The following is a 19,484-nucleotide window of genomic DNA, read 5'->3' on the forward strand; positions in this document are numbered from 1 at the left end:
CAAAACGTGCCCTCCCCACTAATGGGCTTTTCAACATGAGTGGAGCTTCAAAGCTATTCCACAGGCAGGGGGATGGAATAGCAGAGAAAAATAGTGAACTTTGGAACCAGGAGAGCTGACCTTAGATCTTCTACTTCCCAGATGTGGGATTTGGGGTGAATTGTTTCACTTCTCTGACTTAAAGTCTCTTCATGGATAGAATTGGCGTGCTGGTACTCCTCTGCCTGCCTTCTGAGTTATTACAAAGGTGAAGATGAGCACATACAAGCCCACCCACACTAAGGCACTCCACAAAGCCACAAATCACTGTGAATGTTATTTATAATGTTTTTCTGTACTTAGCTGAAATAGATTGGCACATTCCTCTGGCCCAATATATACTCGATTAATGAATGTTTAGGCTAAGTGTAATTTTGGCTATCTTAATTGCATATTAACCTCCAACTAAGAGGTTGACCAGTTGACTGGCTCTTTTATCAAGTTCCCTGTCCCTAATAGAAGTGTCAGGGTGGAGAGCTTAACCAGTTCATGGGCAATGTGTAGTGTCCCTAGAAGACAATGATCACCAGGTCTCTGTCTGCAGGGGACTGGCCAGAGCTGAGGCTGGTGGGCGGCTCAGGACGTTGCTCCGGACGCGTGGAGGTGCTCCACCGGGGGGCCTGGGGCACCGTGTGTGATGACCTCTGGGACCTGAATGAAGCTGAGGTTGTGTGCCGACAGCTGGGGTGCGGACGGGCCGTGTCCGCCCTGGGGAAGGCCCACTTCGGCCCGGGCTCTGGAAACATCTTCCTGGACAACCTGCAGTGCTCTGGGGTGGAGCGCTACCTGGGCCAGTGTGCCCACTCGGGCTGGTCGGAGCACAACTGTGGCCACCACGAGGACGCCGGCGTCATCTGCTCAGGTAGCCCCTCCCCTCTCAGATGGTCATTGCCAGTCCCACTGTCTACAAGACCACCCTGCTAGAACTCAGAGATGGCCAGGGACAAAGACAGGGCCCTCAAACACATGGCATTTGATTTTTGCTTTATCTCTTCTAACCTGGTCAAAAATACAAGATTTGGGGCGCCTGGGTGGCTCAGTTGTTTAAGCGATTGCCTTCGGCTCAGATTATGGTCTTGGAGTCCCAAGATCAAGTCCTGCATCCGGGCTCCCTGCTGAGCAGGGAGTCTGCTTCTCCTGCTGACCTCTCTCCTCTCATGCTCTCTCTCACAAATAAATAAACAAAATATTTAAAAAAAACAACAACAAGATTTTAAGTGCCAGCCTCCCAGAATAAAACCTACCGATTTTCTAATTTGGTAGTAAGATTTACCAAAGGCAGGTGTGCTTGACTGAAAACTGACATGCGCAAAGAACATATTTAACCACGGGAATGTTTAAGGAATTTATGTAAAGGTCTTTCATTCAGAGGCAGTGAGAAGATGTCAGAACTGAGCTGAGCAGACTCGAGTCTGGATGCCAGGGCCGGTGCCGACACTCAGACTGCATTTGGGCAACACATAAGCTCTTATAGCCTCAATTCCCCCGTCTTTAATAATGGGGACCGATGGCTCTCTTGCAGGAGTGCTGAAAGGCTTTGAGTCATCTTCCGTAACGCACTTTCAGACACCTGACCAAAGGGCTGCATATCCGGTCATTTTTCCATTTCCTCAATCAATACCCCAAGGAAATCGGTGGACTGGAATGGCTCACTTTAATCACCCGATGACGTTACAATTTTTTCAGATACTTTGAATTTATGCACGTGCACAAATTAGCAAGGAGCAAAGTAGTCACCTCTGGAGCATCTACTAATAACCCCTTCCAACCCCAAGAAGCCTTTCACGGTTCCAGGCCAGCTCCTGGTGCGATTTGAAAGATTAGTACCTGCCACTCCAAGTGGTGTTTGTGACCTGGAGCTGCCCCGGGAGAAGCAGTACCCGCTCTCCCATTTGAGACGATACTTAGACGCACGTGCGTTGCTCCCTTCATCTGTCCATTTGCTTCTGGGCGTCCTGTTCCATGCGGCAAGTCTGATCTAGCCGCAGCCTCGCGGGCCCCCTGTGATTCCTCTTTCCCGGTTCCGGAGGGTGAGCGTCTACATCTGAGCTGCCCCCGGTGACTCCCCAGAGTGAAACCCGTCTGCCACAAAGTCAGCAGTTCAAGTTGGGCCCCACACGCACCCTTCCTGGCTGGTCGCTTCCTCACCGCGCAGGAGGCAGCTAACAGCCAGAGAAAAGCTCTCCTTTATGTCCACCATGCACCTGGCTCGCCCAGGCCTGTGTTATTTAACGGGACTAATTCTTCCCAGATCAGAGCAATAAACTCTTGCAAGGATGTAGTTCAAACCTTTGTAGTCAGTCGCTGAAAGCAGGAGCTCGCAACATACTGACATATTTATTCTTTCTACAAACAGAGGCTGATGAGTCGCTCATGGATAGTCAAGGTAGGTCACGCTCATCTTGATGGGCCTTGAGCATCAGCCCTCCCTGACTTTTCCTTGGACCGTTTGTTTTCTTCCAGCTCTAAGTTCACTCTCTGTCTGAATTGCCGAGGTTTTCACACCACTGAGATGCCAATGGAATTATTTATCTTGAAATTTTTGCATGTGGGGATGGCTCTGTGTGTGCGTGCGTGTGTGCGTGTGTGCGTGTGTACATGTGAGTCCATATTTTTGGAGACCTGTGCATGAGGAAACGGCATGCCAGTGTCTTTCCGCATGCGCTCTTGCCTCTGGCTCAAAGGCCCCACCTCCTCCCTCGCCCACACCTCTCTGGCTGGATTCTTCCCAGGTGTCGCCTCTAGCCTGTTCATGACGCAGCACCTGTTCCTCCCCTTCCCTGTTTCTAATAGCACCTTGTCCCGGTGTCTGTATTTGATTAAAGGACTGTAGGAGCCCCCAGGGTAGGAACCATATTTCTTTGGTTTACAGCAGTATCATCAATGTCTAACAGGAAAGAAAATCAATAAATTCCTTTGAAATCAGATTAAACTGGCTCAAGACCCGCCCCCCCCCCGCCCCCAACCTGCAGCTCAGGAACACGCCTCAGGAAGGTGAGGACCAGGCCCCAGGACTCACGACCGGGCATGTCCCTCTGCAAACCCACAGTCCTGCTGGTCCTCTGAGGCCTGGCACCGGTGCAACCCAGGTGGGTCGTCTGGGCACTCATTCACTCCCCCTACCTCTGTCTGCAGGGGACTGGCCAGAGCTGAGGCTGGTGGGTGGCTCAGGACGCTGCTCCGGACGCGTGGAGGTGCTCCACCGGGGGGCCTGGGGCACCGTGTGTGATGACCTCTGGGACCTGAATGAAGCTGAGGTCGTGTGCCGACAGCTGGGTTGCGGACGGGCCGTGTCCGCCCTGGGGAAGGCCCACTTCGGCCCGGGCTCTGGAAACATCTTCCTGGACAACCTGCAGTGCTCCGGGGTGGAGCACTACCTGGGCCAGTGTGCCCACTCGGGCTGGTCGGAGCACAACTGTGGCCACCACGAGGACGCCGGCGTCATCTGCTCAGGTAGCCCCTGTCCTCTCAGGCAATCACGTCTAACGTTGTTATTGGAGACATTTTGAAACCATGCATCCCAGATGGAATTCATCCATCCGACCACTCACTCCTAGTTTCATGAAACCATCCATGAGCGTCTGCTCTGTGCCAGGCCCTGGGCTCACACACACCCTTGGGCAGTGCCGGGCTGCACGTGAGTGGTCCCAAATGTTCACGTACCCCAGCACCGCCTGAGGCATTGCAATGCAGAGTCCTGGGCTCTGGTCCCAGAAATCTCCACTAATTTGGGCAGGGATGTCGGAATCTACATTTTCACAAGTAGTCCAGGTGATTCAGCAGAAGAGGGGCCATGGGTGATCCTGCACTGCTTGCCGTGGGGCAGAGATGACTCAGGTGCTGTGCCCCACCCCTCCCAAGGCCAGGGACCCTGCCAGAGGATGGCTGAGTCCTGTGCCCGGAAAGGCCAGGGTCCTCTCCCCTCATTCCCTGCTTGCACCCTCGTTACCCCGCCCCCTCCATGCTTTGGATTCACTAAAGAGAGTGACCTGTTGCCTTTCTTTATGCATTCAGACGCAGAGGAACTGCCTCCTCCCACACCTCCAGGTATGTCCATATTTTTTTCTAGTCTGGACAACTTTCCAATAATAATAATAATAATAGTACCAAACTCACTGTTATGAGCCCCTTACATATACAACTCGTTTAATCCCCACAATAACGCATGGAGGCAATTACTTTTCCAGATAGGTACACTAAGGCAAAAAAAGTTAGCAGTGTGCCCAGGGCTAGCCAGTGGATTTGGACCCTTGGCCACCAGTCTCACTGACCATATCCTTTCATTGGCCCCGGCTCCACAAAGATCAGGTAAAATAGCACAAAGATGGGGAGACATTTTGCTCAGATTATTGCTAATCCTGCAAAAAGTTATTTTGTTTTATAGAAGAGAAATTTGAGGCACAGGAAACTTTCCTGAGATCACTGAGTTAGTGGTGGAACGAGTATTGACACGGATCAGTCTGTCCATGAAGTACATGCTCTTGGGGATCTTATGACTTTTGCCTGTTTTCAAAAATTTTCAAACTTAAGGATTGAGTGATACTCATCTGTAATACAAACCAAAGATTAGAAAAATCAGAGCAACACATGCATTGTAAATTCTGAAATGATACTGGAGGTAAAGGAAAAGGCATTTTGTTTCATTGCAATAGATGTTTCTGAGCACCTGCATGGGAGCAAGAATGATCTCTGTATGAATACATGTATCTAATTTTTAGAGCTGAGGGTTAAGGAGATCCAAAAGCCTCGGAAGATAACTCAGGTAGAAAGTAGCAGAATTGGGAGCACCTGGGCGGCTCAGTCAGTTAAGGATCCAGCTCTTGATTTCAGCTCAGGTCATGATCTCAGGGTTGTGGTATCGAGACCCATGTTGGTCTCGGCGCTCAGCAGGGAGTCTGCTGGAGCTTCTCCCTTCCTCTCCCTCTACCTCACCACCAACTTGTGCGTGCTCTCCGTTTCTCTCTCAAGTAAATGAATAAATAAATCTTCAGGAAAGAGAGAGAGAGAAGGGGGGAAAAGTAGCAGAAGTGGACTTTGCAGACCCCATCTCTTGCTCTTTGAATGAAACTGGCTGCCTCCACATACACAAGTCATAAGTCATTGCCAGAAGCATCTCTCTTGGACACTTGCTTAGAGAAGACCTTGATGTGTTCTAGGTGTTCCTGGGATGAGTGGGAAGGAAGACCGTCCAAAGTTCAAAGGCCATGGATGGAGGTCAAGGGCAGCAGATAGTCAAATGAAGGCCTACCTAGAGTTCTCATTTTATATAACTCAGCTATGCTGAAGACTACATAGATGATGGGGAGATGAGGAAGACTATGTTGAGTGAAAGGAGACATTCTGGTTCTCTGTTGCTACTCCAAAAACAGAGTAGTTTACCACAACAGTCATTTAATGATGCATTATGTTGTTGTGGGTCGGGAATTGGGGCAGGGCTCAGATAGGAGATTCTTCTGCTCCATGTAGCTCAAAGCAGGGTCACTCAGTGGGGTTCACCTACAGGGTGGTCAGGGGAGTTGAGCACATGCATGATGCTTGGAGGAGACAGCTGGAAGGGTGGGTTCCTCCAAGGTCCTCTTCCCCTCCAGGTGGTCTCGGGACTTTTCACATGGTCTGTCCAACAGTCTAATCATTCTTACAAGGTGGTTCCAGGTGCACAAGTGAGCCAGTGTTCCCAGAGAAAAGAAGTGGAAGCTTCCAGTCCCACAGCATCACTTCCACTATATTCTGTTGGCCAAAACAGAGGCCACCCAGGTTCAAGCAAGGAGACCTAGATCCCACTTCATGACAGAAGGCATGTCCAGGAATGTGTGGCCTTCTTTATTCTGCCCCCAGGACAGTAGAAATATTCACTCAGCACCTTCAGACCTTTCTCGGTTGGCACTAAGTACTTTGACATTTCAGAGAAAACCCTTTACATTTCACTAACTTGTAGATGAAACTCACTGCTTTCCCCCTGAATGTCAGCATGATATCCCTTTTTCTTTTCCTTCTAGGTCTTTCCACAGCTTCTCGGGATCATATAACAGGTAGTCACTTGTTTTAAACTGTGATGGTAACTCAACACCGAGAGAACTGTCACAGCAGATGCTAGGCAGAGTGCCCAGGATGTGACACAGAGAGGCAGGCACAGCACTAGTGAGGGGCTGCTTTTCTATCTCCCAGGTCAGTCCTGTCATGGCGCCTTCCATGAGAACGCCAGGGGAGTCAGCACCCCAGCCAATGCAGCCCCTCTGTTCCCACTGTAGCCTCCCCAAGGGGCATCCATTTGCATGGCTAAGGATTGTAAATACTGACTTGCTAGCCCATGGGGCAGACTGGGAAGGGGTTATGTGGATCTGCCCAGGTCCGAGTAGGCGGGCGGGTGACAAGAGACCTGAAGAGAATGTGGTGGTCATACCCAGCCTGCCTTCGAAGAGTACGGTCCTGGAGGGGGCACCCACAATGGGTGTCAGCTCATGAGTAGAGGCTTCAAGAAAACCAGTCCCAGGGTTCTCGTGTCCATCTGACCTGGCCCAGTTGTAACTACAACACAACTGACAGAATCGCTCCAAGCTGACTTGGTGCGCCCCTCCTTGCCAACCTCTGTCACAGAGAAGACCAAGAATCTTGGAATTCTGGGAGCATGGCAAGTCAGGCAAAAACAGGAGAAAATGAAGCAACTTGGTAATGTAGGGGACAAGGTCAACAACTCGTGTTGTGTTTTCAAATTTCCTCTAAAATAATTTGATGATTCTAAGATCTCCGTTTTTTGGTGTGGCATGCTGCGTGTGTGTGTGTGTGCACGTGTGTGTACATATGCATGTGTGTTGATTTATATGAATATATTTTATATAACATAAATATATATACAAATAGAATTTGTATCTATATGAATATAATATATTGTATATAATATAAATAGCATAAACATATATAATATATTTTACATAATATAATATAGAAGAATTAGATTTCACTTGTGTAACTCTTACAAATCCAAAGACCTGTAAGTTCCAGTCTCTGTAGACACTGAGTTAAAGGAAACACAATCTACCCAGAAAAGGGGGTGTAAAAGAACTTAAGGGGACGGCCAGTCATAGCCTCCTTCAACAGGCCACGTCGTCCCCTTCTCCCCAGCTCATCAGACACCAAAGTTGTTCTGGAGCCTCTTGTTCTGCAAACCTTCCCAAATTCTCACTTTACCTAGGCTCAACAGCGTCTGTCCCTTCATCCTTCCTTCCCAACTTGCCGTGTAGATCCTCTCTGCCTCTCTTCCCGCAAGCATGAAACTTTCCACCTTAGAAGAAGGAGGGGATAGTGAACAGACCTGACAAATAGAATGTTTTATTTAGCAGAGGGTAAAGGGAGAGGAAAAGGCAGGGACCTCCAACTTATTAATATTCTTGTCCCATCAGAATGAGATTGAATGGGCTCTCCCATCCAGAGACGTTTAGGCTAAAAGTCTGTACAGACAGACTGTGTGCCCACTGAGGGGGACCTATGCTTGACTCACCCAGATGTGAGCTGGTCACGACTGGGGTCCCCTAGGGACCACCTCGGGGACAAATGCTGACATCCTTCTGGCTTCAGGAGGAAGTGGCTCCTGTGGAGGGGTCTTGTCGAGTCTGTCCGGCTCCTTCTCCAGTCCGCTGTACCCGGAAAGCTACCCGACAGACATCCAGTGCGTCTGGGAGATTCACGTGGACAAAAAATTCCGCATAGAACTCATGATTCCGACTTTGAAGTAAGAAAACAACTTTTCCAGAGAAGATTCTTTTTAAATAAGTATATTGGTTTGTGAATTCACCTTTAAAGGTTTTTTTGTTTGTTTGTTTGTTTGTTTTTTGGGATGAAGACTTCGCACTCGGGTGAAGGAAAGTGGGGTGCTGTTCACCTTTAAAGGTTTTTTTTTTTTTTTTGGTTTGTGAATTCAAAGTAAAGCTATTTCTTTTAGTGGGAAACATTTGGGGAGGAAATTCTTCCCAATTTGAAGGTCAAATTAATTTTGTAGCCCTATCCAACAAGTTCCTTCTAGTTGGAAAAGTTGAGTAAGTGGTTTGCTGACAAATTCAACTCAGCCTCATGAGGATAGCTTTTTCTTTGACTTTTTTCCTGAGAATGTCACCCAAGTCCTCCTTACCAGCTTTGCCCTTCTTATACAATGGGTACCAATACTTGGGCTCTTAGAATTTCTTTTTCCTTTCTCTGAATTTTAAACAAGTAGTAGGAGGCTTCCCATTCACCCATGTGAGCCACCGACTCTAGCGCCAAGTCCCGGATCTTCTCAATGTTGCCTCCAAGTGAAAGGAGCCAGGGGAGGCCTGGACTTATCTCTGACACATAGGGGATACATTTCTTGGAGGCACTGACCTTTTTTTTTTTTAATCTTCACGGCATGAAATAACAGCCAACATTTCTTTAGTGCTGCCTGTGTATCCAGGCTCTGTATTATGTATTTTGTTTTGTTGGTTTTTTTTTTTTTTAGATTTTATTTATTTATTTGATAGAGAGAGACACAGTGAGAGAAGGAATGCAAGCAGAGGGAGTGAGAGAGGGAGAAGCAGACCTCCTGCTGAGCAGGGAGCCCAATGTGGGGTTCGATCCCAGGACCCTGGGATCACGACCTGAGCTGAAGGCAGACACTTAACGCCTGAGCCACCCAGGCGCCCCTGCACTGTGTATTTTGTATGCCTTGTAATATTCCAGCATCACTACAGCCCAAAGGTATACGCCCCTGTCATGTCCATGAGAGATGAGGAACTTGAGGCTCAGAGATGGTAACTGACTGGCCCAAGGCTGACCAGCTAGATCTGTCCGATGTCAGAGCTCCAGCTCTTCCCCAGCATGTGATTCTGTGGGTGGAGTCCGGCCAAAGCCCTCCCTGTTGTATATGCCACGCATCAAGCTGCTAACATTATGCAATATTGTGAGATGCTATGAAAATCCACCTTTAGCACGCACCGAATTACTGCCCGGTCCATGGAGTCAGGCAGGCCCTAGGCCAAAGAATATCCTGGAAACATGTTGTCTTTGTTGACTAAAACCTTAAGGACACAGAGAGCCCACAAGGAAGTGAGAACCTTGAACCCACACCTCCAAAGTCCATTCTGTTACAGGGAACTCGTTCCTCCAAAATCAGCCTCAGGCACATCCCACATCAGTGCCTGCCAAAGTGCAGATACTCAACGTGCTGACATTTTTATTTTAAAATTGAGTTTTTTCTCCCCAAGAATTTGAGTGTGGAAAATGTTGTGAAATAGAGAGGTGGGGAAATCTGGCCGTGACGTTGGTTACTGCTGATCGTTGGGGTACTGGTCTGGTAAGAATTCATTTGCAGTGGACACCAGCACTTCTAATATTCCATGGAGATGATGACTGGCCAGAGCCATTAGGATTTTTAAATTTCTGTTCCTAAGTCGTGACCACAGTCACCACAAGCCTCCCACAATCCTCAGACAAAATAAGACTTCTGTAATAAGGCATCTGTGGTTTACTGATACTTTTATATATCAATATGCAGTTTAAAGTGAATCTAAATATTTCATCCTATGGTTGTCATACTTTTTTTAAATTTTAAGATCTAGGAGGTTCGAACCCACCACTAACGCTCCACTTCGATACCCCCAGCCTGGAGGATATCCTTGGATGCCCCTACGACTTCATTGAAATCTTCGATGGCCCCAGGATTGCCTCGCTGTCCATGGGGAAGTTCTGTGCCTCGATGGCTGTGATATTTTTCTCCTCTTCAGACATCATGACCGTGGTGTTCCGAAGTGATTCTATGATCACCAACACTGGCTTTTATGCTCTGTTCAATGTAATTCCACAGGACGAAGGAAAATCAGGTAGAAAGCTTCCGGTCCTTAAAAGGCAGAACAGTTTTCTAACTTGAGAGACTCCCCTGTTTGCAGAGGCCTGGGATTCAGTTTTTAAAACACCCCACAATTGGCCCCGTAAACCCTGCTGTGTAGCTGTTGGATTTTCCCACTAAGAGCATCATGTGGGCAATTGAAATCAGGCAGTGGTGTGAGGCTGAAATGACACGATGATTTAGGGGTACTGGTAGCACCTGGGAAGACCTTTCTCACTGTCGCCTCTAAGGGGAAGAAGCTTTAAATGTGTGGATGAGAAAGGGGCTTTAAGTGTGTAGAGCCTGGGGGACAGAAGAGAATGCCTGGGTGGGGAGGTGCTCCTGCGGCTTGAGTGGGAACGGATGACCTTGCTCAGGGGACGTGTGGTGGGGGGGACATGTGACAACGAGGGGGTGTTCTAGGCAGAGAGAATAACAAATACAAAGGCTCTCGAGGATACGCTGGAGAAACAGAAACCAAAGTGAGTGTGGTAGAACTTGTGAACTCGGTAAGGGAAGGTCTCCAGGAGACAGCACACTGTCTGATGGGCCACAGCCCATCAGAAAGAGCCATCCCCATGGGGCTTTATGAAGTCCTACACAGGCTGGCAGCCCAAGTCCTTCAAAGCATTAAATTGATATTTACCCAAGTCATGTCCAAAAACACAGTTGGGGACCCCTTCCTCCAGAGCCCCAGGGTTGTGTCAGAGACCCACGCGGTAAGACCTGCAGAAACCAAGATGTGCTGGGTGCTGAGCACTGTGCTTTGTATCCACACTCCCACGCGCTCACCGCCCCCCCCCCCGAGATGCATGCTGCTGGAGTCCCCATTTTACAGATGAGGAAACTGAGGTCCAGGGAGATGAAACGACTTGTCAAAAGTTACACAACTAGAGAGCAGTAGAACTGAATTCAAACCCTCTTCTGTCTCGCCCTTATGCCCGGAAGCCCTATTACTGAATAAGACAGCCTTAGGTTTTGTTCTTGCCTTTATTTACCTGAGACACACGTGCAGGAGCTAGAAATCCTTCCTACTTAAAACTTCCCAAGTTTAGGGGCGCCTGGGTGGCTCAGTGGGTTAAAGCCTCTGCCTTCAGCTCAGGTCATGATCCCAGAGTCCTGGGACCAAACCCCGCATGGGTTCTCTGCTCACCGGGGAGCCTGCTTCCCCCTCTCTCTCTGCCTGCCTCTCTGCTGACTTGTGATCTCTGTCTGATAAATAAATAAAATCTTTTAAAAAAAAGAGAAGAAAAACTTCTCAAGTTTAAAACTAAAACCCTGCTCTATTTAGAAGATGGACCCGAGCTGCGGCTGGCGGGCGGATCCGGACAGTGCTCCGGACGCGTGGAGGTGCTCCACCAGGGCAACTGGGGCACCGTGTGTGATGACCTCTGGGACCTGAACGAAGCCCAGGTGGTGTGCCGACAGCTGGGGTGCGGGCGGGCCATTGCAGCCCCTGGAAAGGCTCACTTCGGCCCGGGCTCCGGAAACATCCTCCTGGATAACATCCAGTGTTCGGGAAGCGAGAACCACCTTGGCCAGTGCCCCAGCTCCGGCTGGTCGGACCACAACTGTGGCCACCATGAGGATGCAGGTGTCATCTGCTCAGGTAGCTCTCTTCCCAGGGCGCCTTCTTTCTGACCTTTCGACCGGTGGAATTTGAGTGATGGATGGAGGGTACACACAGAGCCGGGCCAGGGGGGCTGAGAATGGCAGCCCCACAGATGAGCGTCCCCTCAGCCAGGCTGACGAAGAATGCTGAAAGCCCAACTCCCCTCTAAAGAAATGCATACTGGAGCCATTCAGTTGGCAGGTCCTTTTCTCTGCAACCTCTCCCGGGTCCGAGCTCCTTTTCCAGAATCTAACACGCCCGTGTTCCTATTTAACATGAAGCTTACCTGTTTAAGACCCCCTCACGTTAGGAACCCACCACGTGTCTTCATAAAATGTAACTTAGATTTCCTAAATTTACCTTTTTTTTAATTCATGCAGATGCTGGGGCCTGGGCTCCAGATGTGATCCCCACATCTCCAGGTAGGTCCCATACCGCAAACTTCTAATATCTCTGCAAAGTGAGTAAGAAATCTAATCTGTCTTGAGCTAGACTCTGCTGGACAGTGACCTAGACACTGATCTCCCAGAGAGCTTTGAAATCCTTAAGTCCAGGCTACGCCCAGATCAGTCACATCAGAATCTCTGGGCTCACACCAACCCGCTCATCGGTAGTATTTAAAGCCTCCCATGTGATTCCAACATGCAGCAAGTTGAGAACCAGCCTCTGGGACAGTAAGCTAAGAGCCACTTTTCCCACATGAGACGGCGTCCAAAACTCCCACCTGGACAGAAGAGCAGGGACAGATAGGAGAGGAAGGGGGGAAGAAGTTCCATCTCCGTGGCTGAGAAGAGGGTCAAGATCGAGAGGAGAGAAGGTAGGAAGGTTTGCCTTCCAAGAACATGAGTTGGAAAATGAAAACATGGGAGGAAACACAGATGAGTCTATGCCGCACTCTCCCAGTGGGTCAAGAACAGGCTGAGTCTGAGAAGTGAAGCCAGTTGGGGCTACTCTGGGAGACTTTGGACTTCCTGATAACTCAGGAATAGAGAAGGGTATACGTTCTGGTAACCGACTCCGAGTCAGTGTGTGGCAGTGACCTCCAAACTCAAGACTCCAGCGAGATCTGAGCACGTGTGGTCCTGCCTCCTGCAGCCGCCTGTCTCTCCCGGACAGACTCTCAGCAGCCCACTTCCCCACCTGCCAGCACCCTGGGCCGCACCCAGCCTCCTTCCCAGCCCTCCACAGTGGCTAATTCCACCCTCTGCCTTCACTGGGGGCCTGGGTGTGGGGAAGGTCAAGGTTGAGGGGCACCTTGTAGGATTTGGGGGCTGGGCAAGGTGGTTAGCAGCCTCTCCCTATCAGGGTCTAGCACCACCGTGGCACACTTGGAAGGACACTTGGTGGGGGGTCCTTTTACCTACTCCAGTACAGATCTCAGGGGCATCCCAGGTGGAGGTCGCCGTGCCCTGGAGACTGCCCCCCTCCTGTAGGATGCAGAAGTGAACCTACAGGAAGGGGCAGTTGACTTCCCCACCTGCAGCTGAGGCTCCACATTTTCATTTTGCATTGGGGCCCACAACGCATACAACAGCTGGGGAGGGAAGGTAGAGCCCACGGAACCGTTTCTCGGGACTGACAAGCAGCTACCTCCCTTCGGTGGCCTCTGGCTTTTCTTTCCTTTCCCAGTGAGGAATCTCCCCGAGTCTGGGGCCAGAGAGGAGGAGGGGGAGGGAGGACACGGCTTCCGGTTCCTCAGACGGCGCTGTGCCGAGCCCACTTGCCGTGCAGGGTTGCAAACCTCAGAAGGCTCTTCTCGCTTTTCTCTCTGCTTGGTATTCCTTTCTGAGGCAGGTGTGCGGAGCCCACTGAATAAGAGACGGCATCATGGAATAAAAGACATTACAGGGGAAAATGCAATCTTGATGCCAAGTACTATCCACCGACGGTGAATCGCTTCTCCATAAAGCATTACGTATCTGCAGGGACACACACAAAATAAGGCCTTTGCTATTTAATTCTCTCTGGGAAACACTGCATCTCAAACATTTTAACAAAAGGGAATTGCCTCTTTTTTTTTTTAAGATTTATATATTTATTTGAGAGAGAGTGCGAGCGGCTGGAGATGCAGAGGGAAAGGGAGGAGGAAACTTAGGCTGACTCCTCGCTGGGGAGGAGCCAGACATGGGGCTCGGTCTCAGCACCCTGAGATCATGACCCCGAGATCACCACAAAAGGGAATTGCTTCTGAGACAAATTTATGTCAGAAGAAATTTACTCCGCTGCTGTCCCACACCCTTCCTGGCGAAGGACTGAGAAGGACGGACAGCAGAGGGGCCACTGTCCTCCCTGCTCTGCGGCCCAGGAAGGACCATGGAGACAAAGGAAAGCTCAAATGCATCTGACCCATAGGCTTCAAACTCCATGCCCTCTAATCCCTGGTGTAAAACTCTGACTAGCACCTGCTTTCAAAACCTGCCCTGTCCTCAACCTGCCAGGCAGTGGTGCCTAAGGACACATCTAGAATACAGAAATACATGCTTCACAGAAATCAAAGCCAAAAGGACACCAGAAAGGAGGAAGCTCCCCCCACCCCCCCGGGGCCCAATGACCTCAGTGGAAGACTTGTCCTTTCCCCACCCAGGCTCGCGACTGTCTGGTTTTTGTCCTTTGTCCCTATGCCTTTCTGCACGTTCTGCAGCGGTGTGCGCTCATAAGCCCAGTGATGTTACTGTGGGTGACACCTCGTGACTGCTCCATCTCAGGACAGCCCTGGGCTTGGTGGATCCTAAGGCAGAAGAGAAAGCAAGTCCCGTAGCTGTGCATTGTCTGTGATTTCTTGGTGAATCACTGAAAGGAAGAGAGAGACCGCGTCCCCCATTAGGAGAGAAAAGAGAAATGAGGGAGCCCAGTGTAGTGGGATCAAGGTAGTAACAGGTGCATTTGTTTGTATGTAACGGTAAGATGCTTTTGTGATGCTGAGCTCCTTCCTGATCTACTTTGGTTTCGGTTTTTGCAGCTCCCGTCCCTCAAGGACCTCCACCGCAAGGTAACTCTCCTTCATTGGAAGTATAGCCTGTCGAGGAGGGAGTCAGTCTTGATAATTCATGAGAGCAGACTAGATGTCTGCCTGTCCTGGCTGCCTGAGGGGAAGGAATCGGTGGGACGGAGCCCTCGGAATGGATGGATGGTCTACGCTGAACTGAGCCGGTTTGCATGGCAGGAAGCTGGGCATTGATGATATAGAGCATTAATGATATACCAGCTGGACACCCCACACCTGCCATGGACATGTCCCATCCCATTTCCAGTCTCGCCTACAATCTTGCGATCCTGCCCTGGTACCAGCCACACATCTTTTCTTCCCCTCATTCCCTCTCAGGGGTAAAGCACACACCAGCCAAGCTACCACGAAGTCTGCACCACCATGATCCCTTCCCATTTTGCGATTCCCTGTTGAGTTTGACGGAATTCTGGGTTCTACTCCCGGGAAAAGACAAGGCGCGCGCCTGAAGGAGCCAACCAGTGGTCTCTTGTCTGCCCACAGGAGGAAGTAACTCTTGTGGAGGACTGATTTCAGGCCTCTTGGGCTCCTTCTCCAGTCCTTGGTATCCAACGAACTACCCCACTGACGTGGAGTGCATCTGGATGATACATGTGGCTGAGAAGTTCCACATCGAACTGGTGATCCCAAGCCTGAAGTAAGCAGCTTTGCCTTTTCCCACTTCAGTGTCTCTTGTGCCCCTACTAAGAGTTTTCTTTCCCAGATTAACCAGCCTCGGTTCATTCATTCCTGCTTCTTTCTCTACCCCTACCCATCTTTAAAGGAACGTGTCCTATTTTAATGCATATTTATATGCATATATATTTACATAGTCATATACACATCCATATACCAGAGTCACTTTTTATGGAAATATTGCTTTTCTTGATAATGTTGAACCTGGTTTCATGTTTCTACATTGGGTCCCCTCTGGGTCATTCCCTCTTCCTGACATTGTTCACAGTCTGTGCCAGACCTGCACCACTGTTCCCGTCCCAGCGCGTCAGCCTCAGGCGTCTGGGAGCGGAATGGTTAAATGCTGTCCTCAAAGGGGAAGTAGGTCTGCAGTGGAGTGAAGGATGCATCGGATCGTTTTACCTGATGGCCAAAGTTCCTTTCAAAGGGGGAGAACAAAAACCAGTATCAGGGAGCATTGCCTTTTGTGAGGGAAATGTATTTTTCATTCCTTCCTTCCACACCCATGAATTCGGTGAAAGCAAGCGGAGCAGATCTGGTACGGTAGATGCAAATCTGTGAAACTCACAGTTCTATGACTTGGGGGCTCAGAGCATCGTTTTCTCACTTCGGGAAGATGGTTACTGCAAACAGCTGTACTGATCCACTCTCCCCACAGTCTCAAGGTGACTTACCCAACATAAATTTCCTACTATAATTTCAGGGTTTGCAAATCAAGGAGCTGCTTCCTGTGTTGCCTACAGTCAGAGCTTAGTTACTGACTTCCAGGTTTTGATGTGTTTAAGCCTAGATTTATTGATATTTGCCTTTTGTGTCTAAGGACACGAAGTTAGTTATTTTGCACCAGTGAGGCTCAGCTGACAAGGACAGACCCCATAGGACATTTGGCCGTGCCTGGAGGCATTTTTTTATTGTTCAGGTGGGAACAGAGTCACACAGTGGGCGGAGGCCAGCGACGCGACTAAGTGTCCTGCATTTCCCAAGACAGCCCCCCACGGCAAAGCAATCTCCAGCCCCAAATGTGGATAGCTCTGAGACTGAGAACCCCTGCTTGAAGCTTGCATCGTTTGGGTTTTTTTTTTTTTCTTTCTATTTCAGCTTCTATGCGAAACTGTCTTCACACTCAATCTGTAAAAATTATATCCATATTTAAAATATGCCATTTCATTCTTGCTAAGTCAAGTGTGTCCTGTTTTCGTGAAATCATTTCTCAGATTGCAGTGTCTCCTGTTACGGTCACGCTGTTGTTGCCCTACATATAAATGTTATCCTTTATTTTCTTACTTGAAGAAAGGGTCGTGGGGCTCCTGGGTGGTTCCATTGGTCGGGCATCTGACTCTTGATTTCAGCTCAGGTCGTGATCTCAGCGTCCTGGGATGGAGCCCTGTGTTGGGCTCTGTGCCCCACAGGGAGTCTGCTTGAGATTGTCTCTCCATCTCTCTGTCCGTTCCCCCTACTAGCTCGTGCTTGCCCTCTCTCTTTCCTTCTCTCTTGCTCCCTCTCAAAAAAAAAAGTGGGAAAAAGGGGTTGTTTTGAGGTACTTGGCTCTTCCTTCATTGGAACAGATGTGTTCTGCAATAAACCAGTTTTCAAATTCGGTGAATCTACAACATGTGCATGTGTAATTGTGTACGTCTTACACAACGAGTACCTACAATGCATGCCTCCAGGGCCACTTACTGTCATTTTAATGTCAGCGTGCACACTTCCCATTTTTATCCTGTTAGATTAGAGTTGATATTCTTTACAGTCTATTTATTGAACCTGCTTTCTGTGCAGGCCCTGGTCTAGGAGCAGACTTCTAGTGCCAAACAAGACAGGTCTCTATCCTCATGGAGGATATATTCTAAATGGAGATGCAAATAGTACTTGAATAAACCAGTAGTAACTCAGGGGACAGGTTCCACTAGTGTTAAGTTGATACGTGCTATGAAGAAGAATGTTTATACACACATGGTAATAGGATAGAGAATGGAGGGGGTGAGGACAGCGTTTGGTAGGATGGTCAGGGACAGCTTGTCTGATCATCCAGGTTGGAACCGGGCAGTCTGGGGCATGGGAGGGAAGATTCCTACTCAGCAGGCCCTGGGAGTTTTGACAGGAGGCACCATTTCTCCCTGATCCAGATCCCATTATGTGTTTTACTCAATGAGACCCTGTGGATGCCTGCCCCTACCCCAGGGAGTAGCAGGTTTGAATAAAGAGTCAGGGGACATTCAAGATACACTCAGGGTAGAGAGGAAGGTGGTGGGAAAGACCAAAAGCCAAGTTACCAGAAGGCGGCCCACTGAAATAGAGACAGAGAGACAAAGAGAAAGGCTGACTGACCTGGGCCAGTTCCCAGAGGGAAGGACAGAAGGACAAATTCAAGCAATATTTAAGGGACCAAGTCCACTAGCAGGACATGTGGTTGGAAGGAGGCAACAGCAGTGACTGCAAATGGTACAAATGATGATTTTATTTAAGTCATTTCTGCAGATTTCCTTGGGGAGATTTACTGTGCCTTTACATCCTCAGATTAGAGGACATCTATGGGTGCCCTTATGACTTTATGGAAGTGTTCGATGGACAGCAAGTTGCCTCACTCTCCATGGGCAGATTTTGTGCTGGGACAGAGCTCTCGTTCCTCTCCTCTTCAAACATCATGACGGTGGTGTTCAGAAGTGATGCCATGATCACCAACACAGGGTTTTATGCTCTGTACAACGCCATTCAGCAAGATGAAAGGGAGAATGGTGGGTATCCTTTTTTTTTTTTTAATTTCATTTCAGTGTAACAGAATTCATTTTTTATGTACCACACCCAGCGCTCCACGCAATGCGTGCCCTCCATAATACCCACCACCTGGCTCCCCCAACCTCCCACCCCCCGCCCCTTCAAAGCCCTCAGATTGTTTTTCAGATTCCATAGTCTCTCATGGTTCATCTCCCCTTCCAATTTCCCTCAACTCCCTTCTCCTCTCCATCTCCCTATGTCCTCCATGTTATTTGTTATGCTCCACAAATAAGTGAAACCATATGGTAATTGACTCTCTCTGCCAGACTTATTTCACTCAGCATAATCTCTTCCAGTCCCATCCATGTTGATACAAAAGTTGGGTATTCATCCTTTCTGATGGAGGCATAATACTCCATAGTGTATATGGACCACATCTTCCTTATCCATTCATCCATTGAAGGGCATCTTGGTTCTTTCCACATTTGGCGACCATGGCCATTGCTGCTGTAAACACTGGGGTACAGATGGCCCTTCTTTTCACTACATCTGTATCTCTACGGTAAATACCCTGTAGTGCAATTGCAGGGTCATAGGGAATCTCTATTTTAATTTCTTAAGGAATCTCCACACTGTTCTCCAAAGTGGCTGCATGAGCTTGCATTCCCACCAACAATGTAAGAAGGTTCCCCTTTCTCCACATCCTCTCCAACACCCGTTGTTTCCTGTCTTGCTAATTTTGGCCATTCTAACTGGTGTAAGGTGGTATTTCAATGTGGTTTTAATTTGAATCTCCCTAATGGCTAGTAATGATGAACATTTGTTCATGTGTCTGATAGCCATTTGTATGTCTTCATTGGAGAAGTGTCTGTTCATGTCTTCTGCCCATTTTTTGACATGATTATCTGTTTTGTAAGTGTTGAGTTTGAGGAGTTCTTTATAGATCCTGGATATCAACCTTTTGTCTGTACTGTCATTTGCAAATATCTTCTCCCATTCCGTGGGTTGCCTCTTTGTTTTGTTGACTGTTTCCTTTGCTGTGCAGAAGCTTTTGAACTTGATGAAGTCCCAAAAGTTCATTTTAGCTTTTGTTTCCTTGGCCTTTGGAGACATATCTTGAAAGAAGTTGCTGTGGCTCATATCGAAGAGGTTACTGCCTACATTCTCCTCTAGGATTCTGATGGATTCCTGTCTCACGTTGAGGTCTTTTATCCATTTCGAGTTTGTCTTTGTGTACAGTGTAATAGAATGGTCGAGTTTCATTCTTCTACATATAGCTGTCCAATATTCCCAGAGCCATTTATTGAAGAGACTGTCTTTTTTCCACTGTATATTTTTTCCTGCTTTGTCAAAGATTATTTGACCATAGAGTTGAGGGTCCATATCTGGGCTCTCTACTGTGTTCCACTGGTCTATGTGTCTGTTTTTATGCCAGTACCATGCTGTCTTGGTGATCACAGCTTTGTAGTAAAGCTTGAAATCAGGTAATGTGATGCCCCCAGTTTTGTTTTTCTTTTTCAACATTTCCTTAGCAATTCGGGGTCTCTTCTGATTCCATACAAATTTTAGGATTATTTGCTCCAGCTCTTTGAAAAATACCAGTGGAA

The 19,484-nt window shown here is 48.6% G+C and overlaps 1 protein-coding gene across 1 annotated transcript in view; it reads left to right on the forward strand.

The window, feature by feature from the left end:
- The window catches only part of LOC123955086 (deleted in malignant brain tumors 1 protein-like), a 115,017-nt gene that overhangs the window by 60,844 nt on the left and 34,689 nt on the right, over positions 1-19,484 (forward strand). Inside the window, 9 exon segments of the mRNA XM_046026610.1 lie at positions 584-901; positions 3,012-3,033; positions 3,089-3,492; positions 4,054-4,086; positions 6,036-6,068; positions 7,612-7,765; positions 9,649-9,866; positions 11,163-11,480; positions 14,971-15,107. Of these exon segments, the coding sequence (XP_045882566.1) occupies positions 584-901; positions 3,012-3,033; positions 3,089-3,492; positions 4,054-4,086; positions 6,036-6,068; positions 7,612-7,765; positions 9,649-9,866; positions 11,163-11,480; positions 14,971-15,107 (1,637 nt within the window).

This window comes from Meles meles, chromosome 13 (assembly GCF_922984935.1).
Source record: "Meles meles chromosome 13, mMelMel3.1 paternal haplotype, whole genome shotgun sequence".
NCBI lineage: Eukaryota > Metazoa > Chordata > Mammalia > Carnivora > Mustelidae > Meles > Meles meles.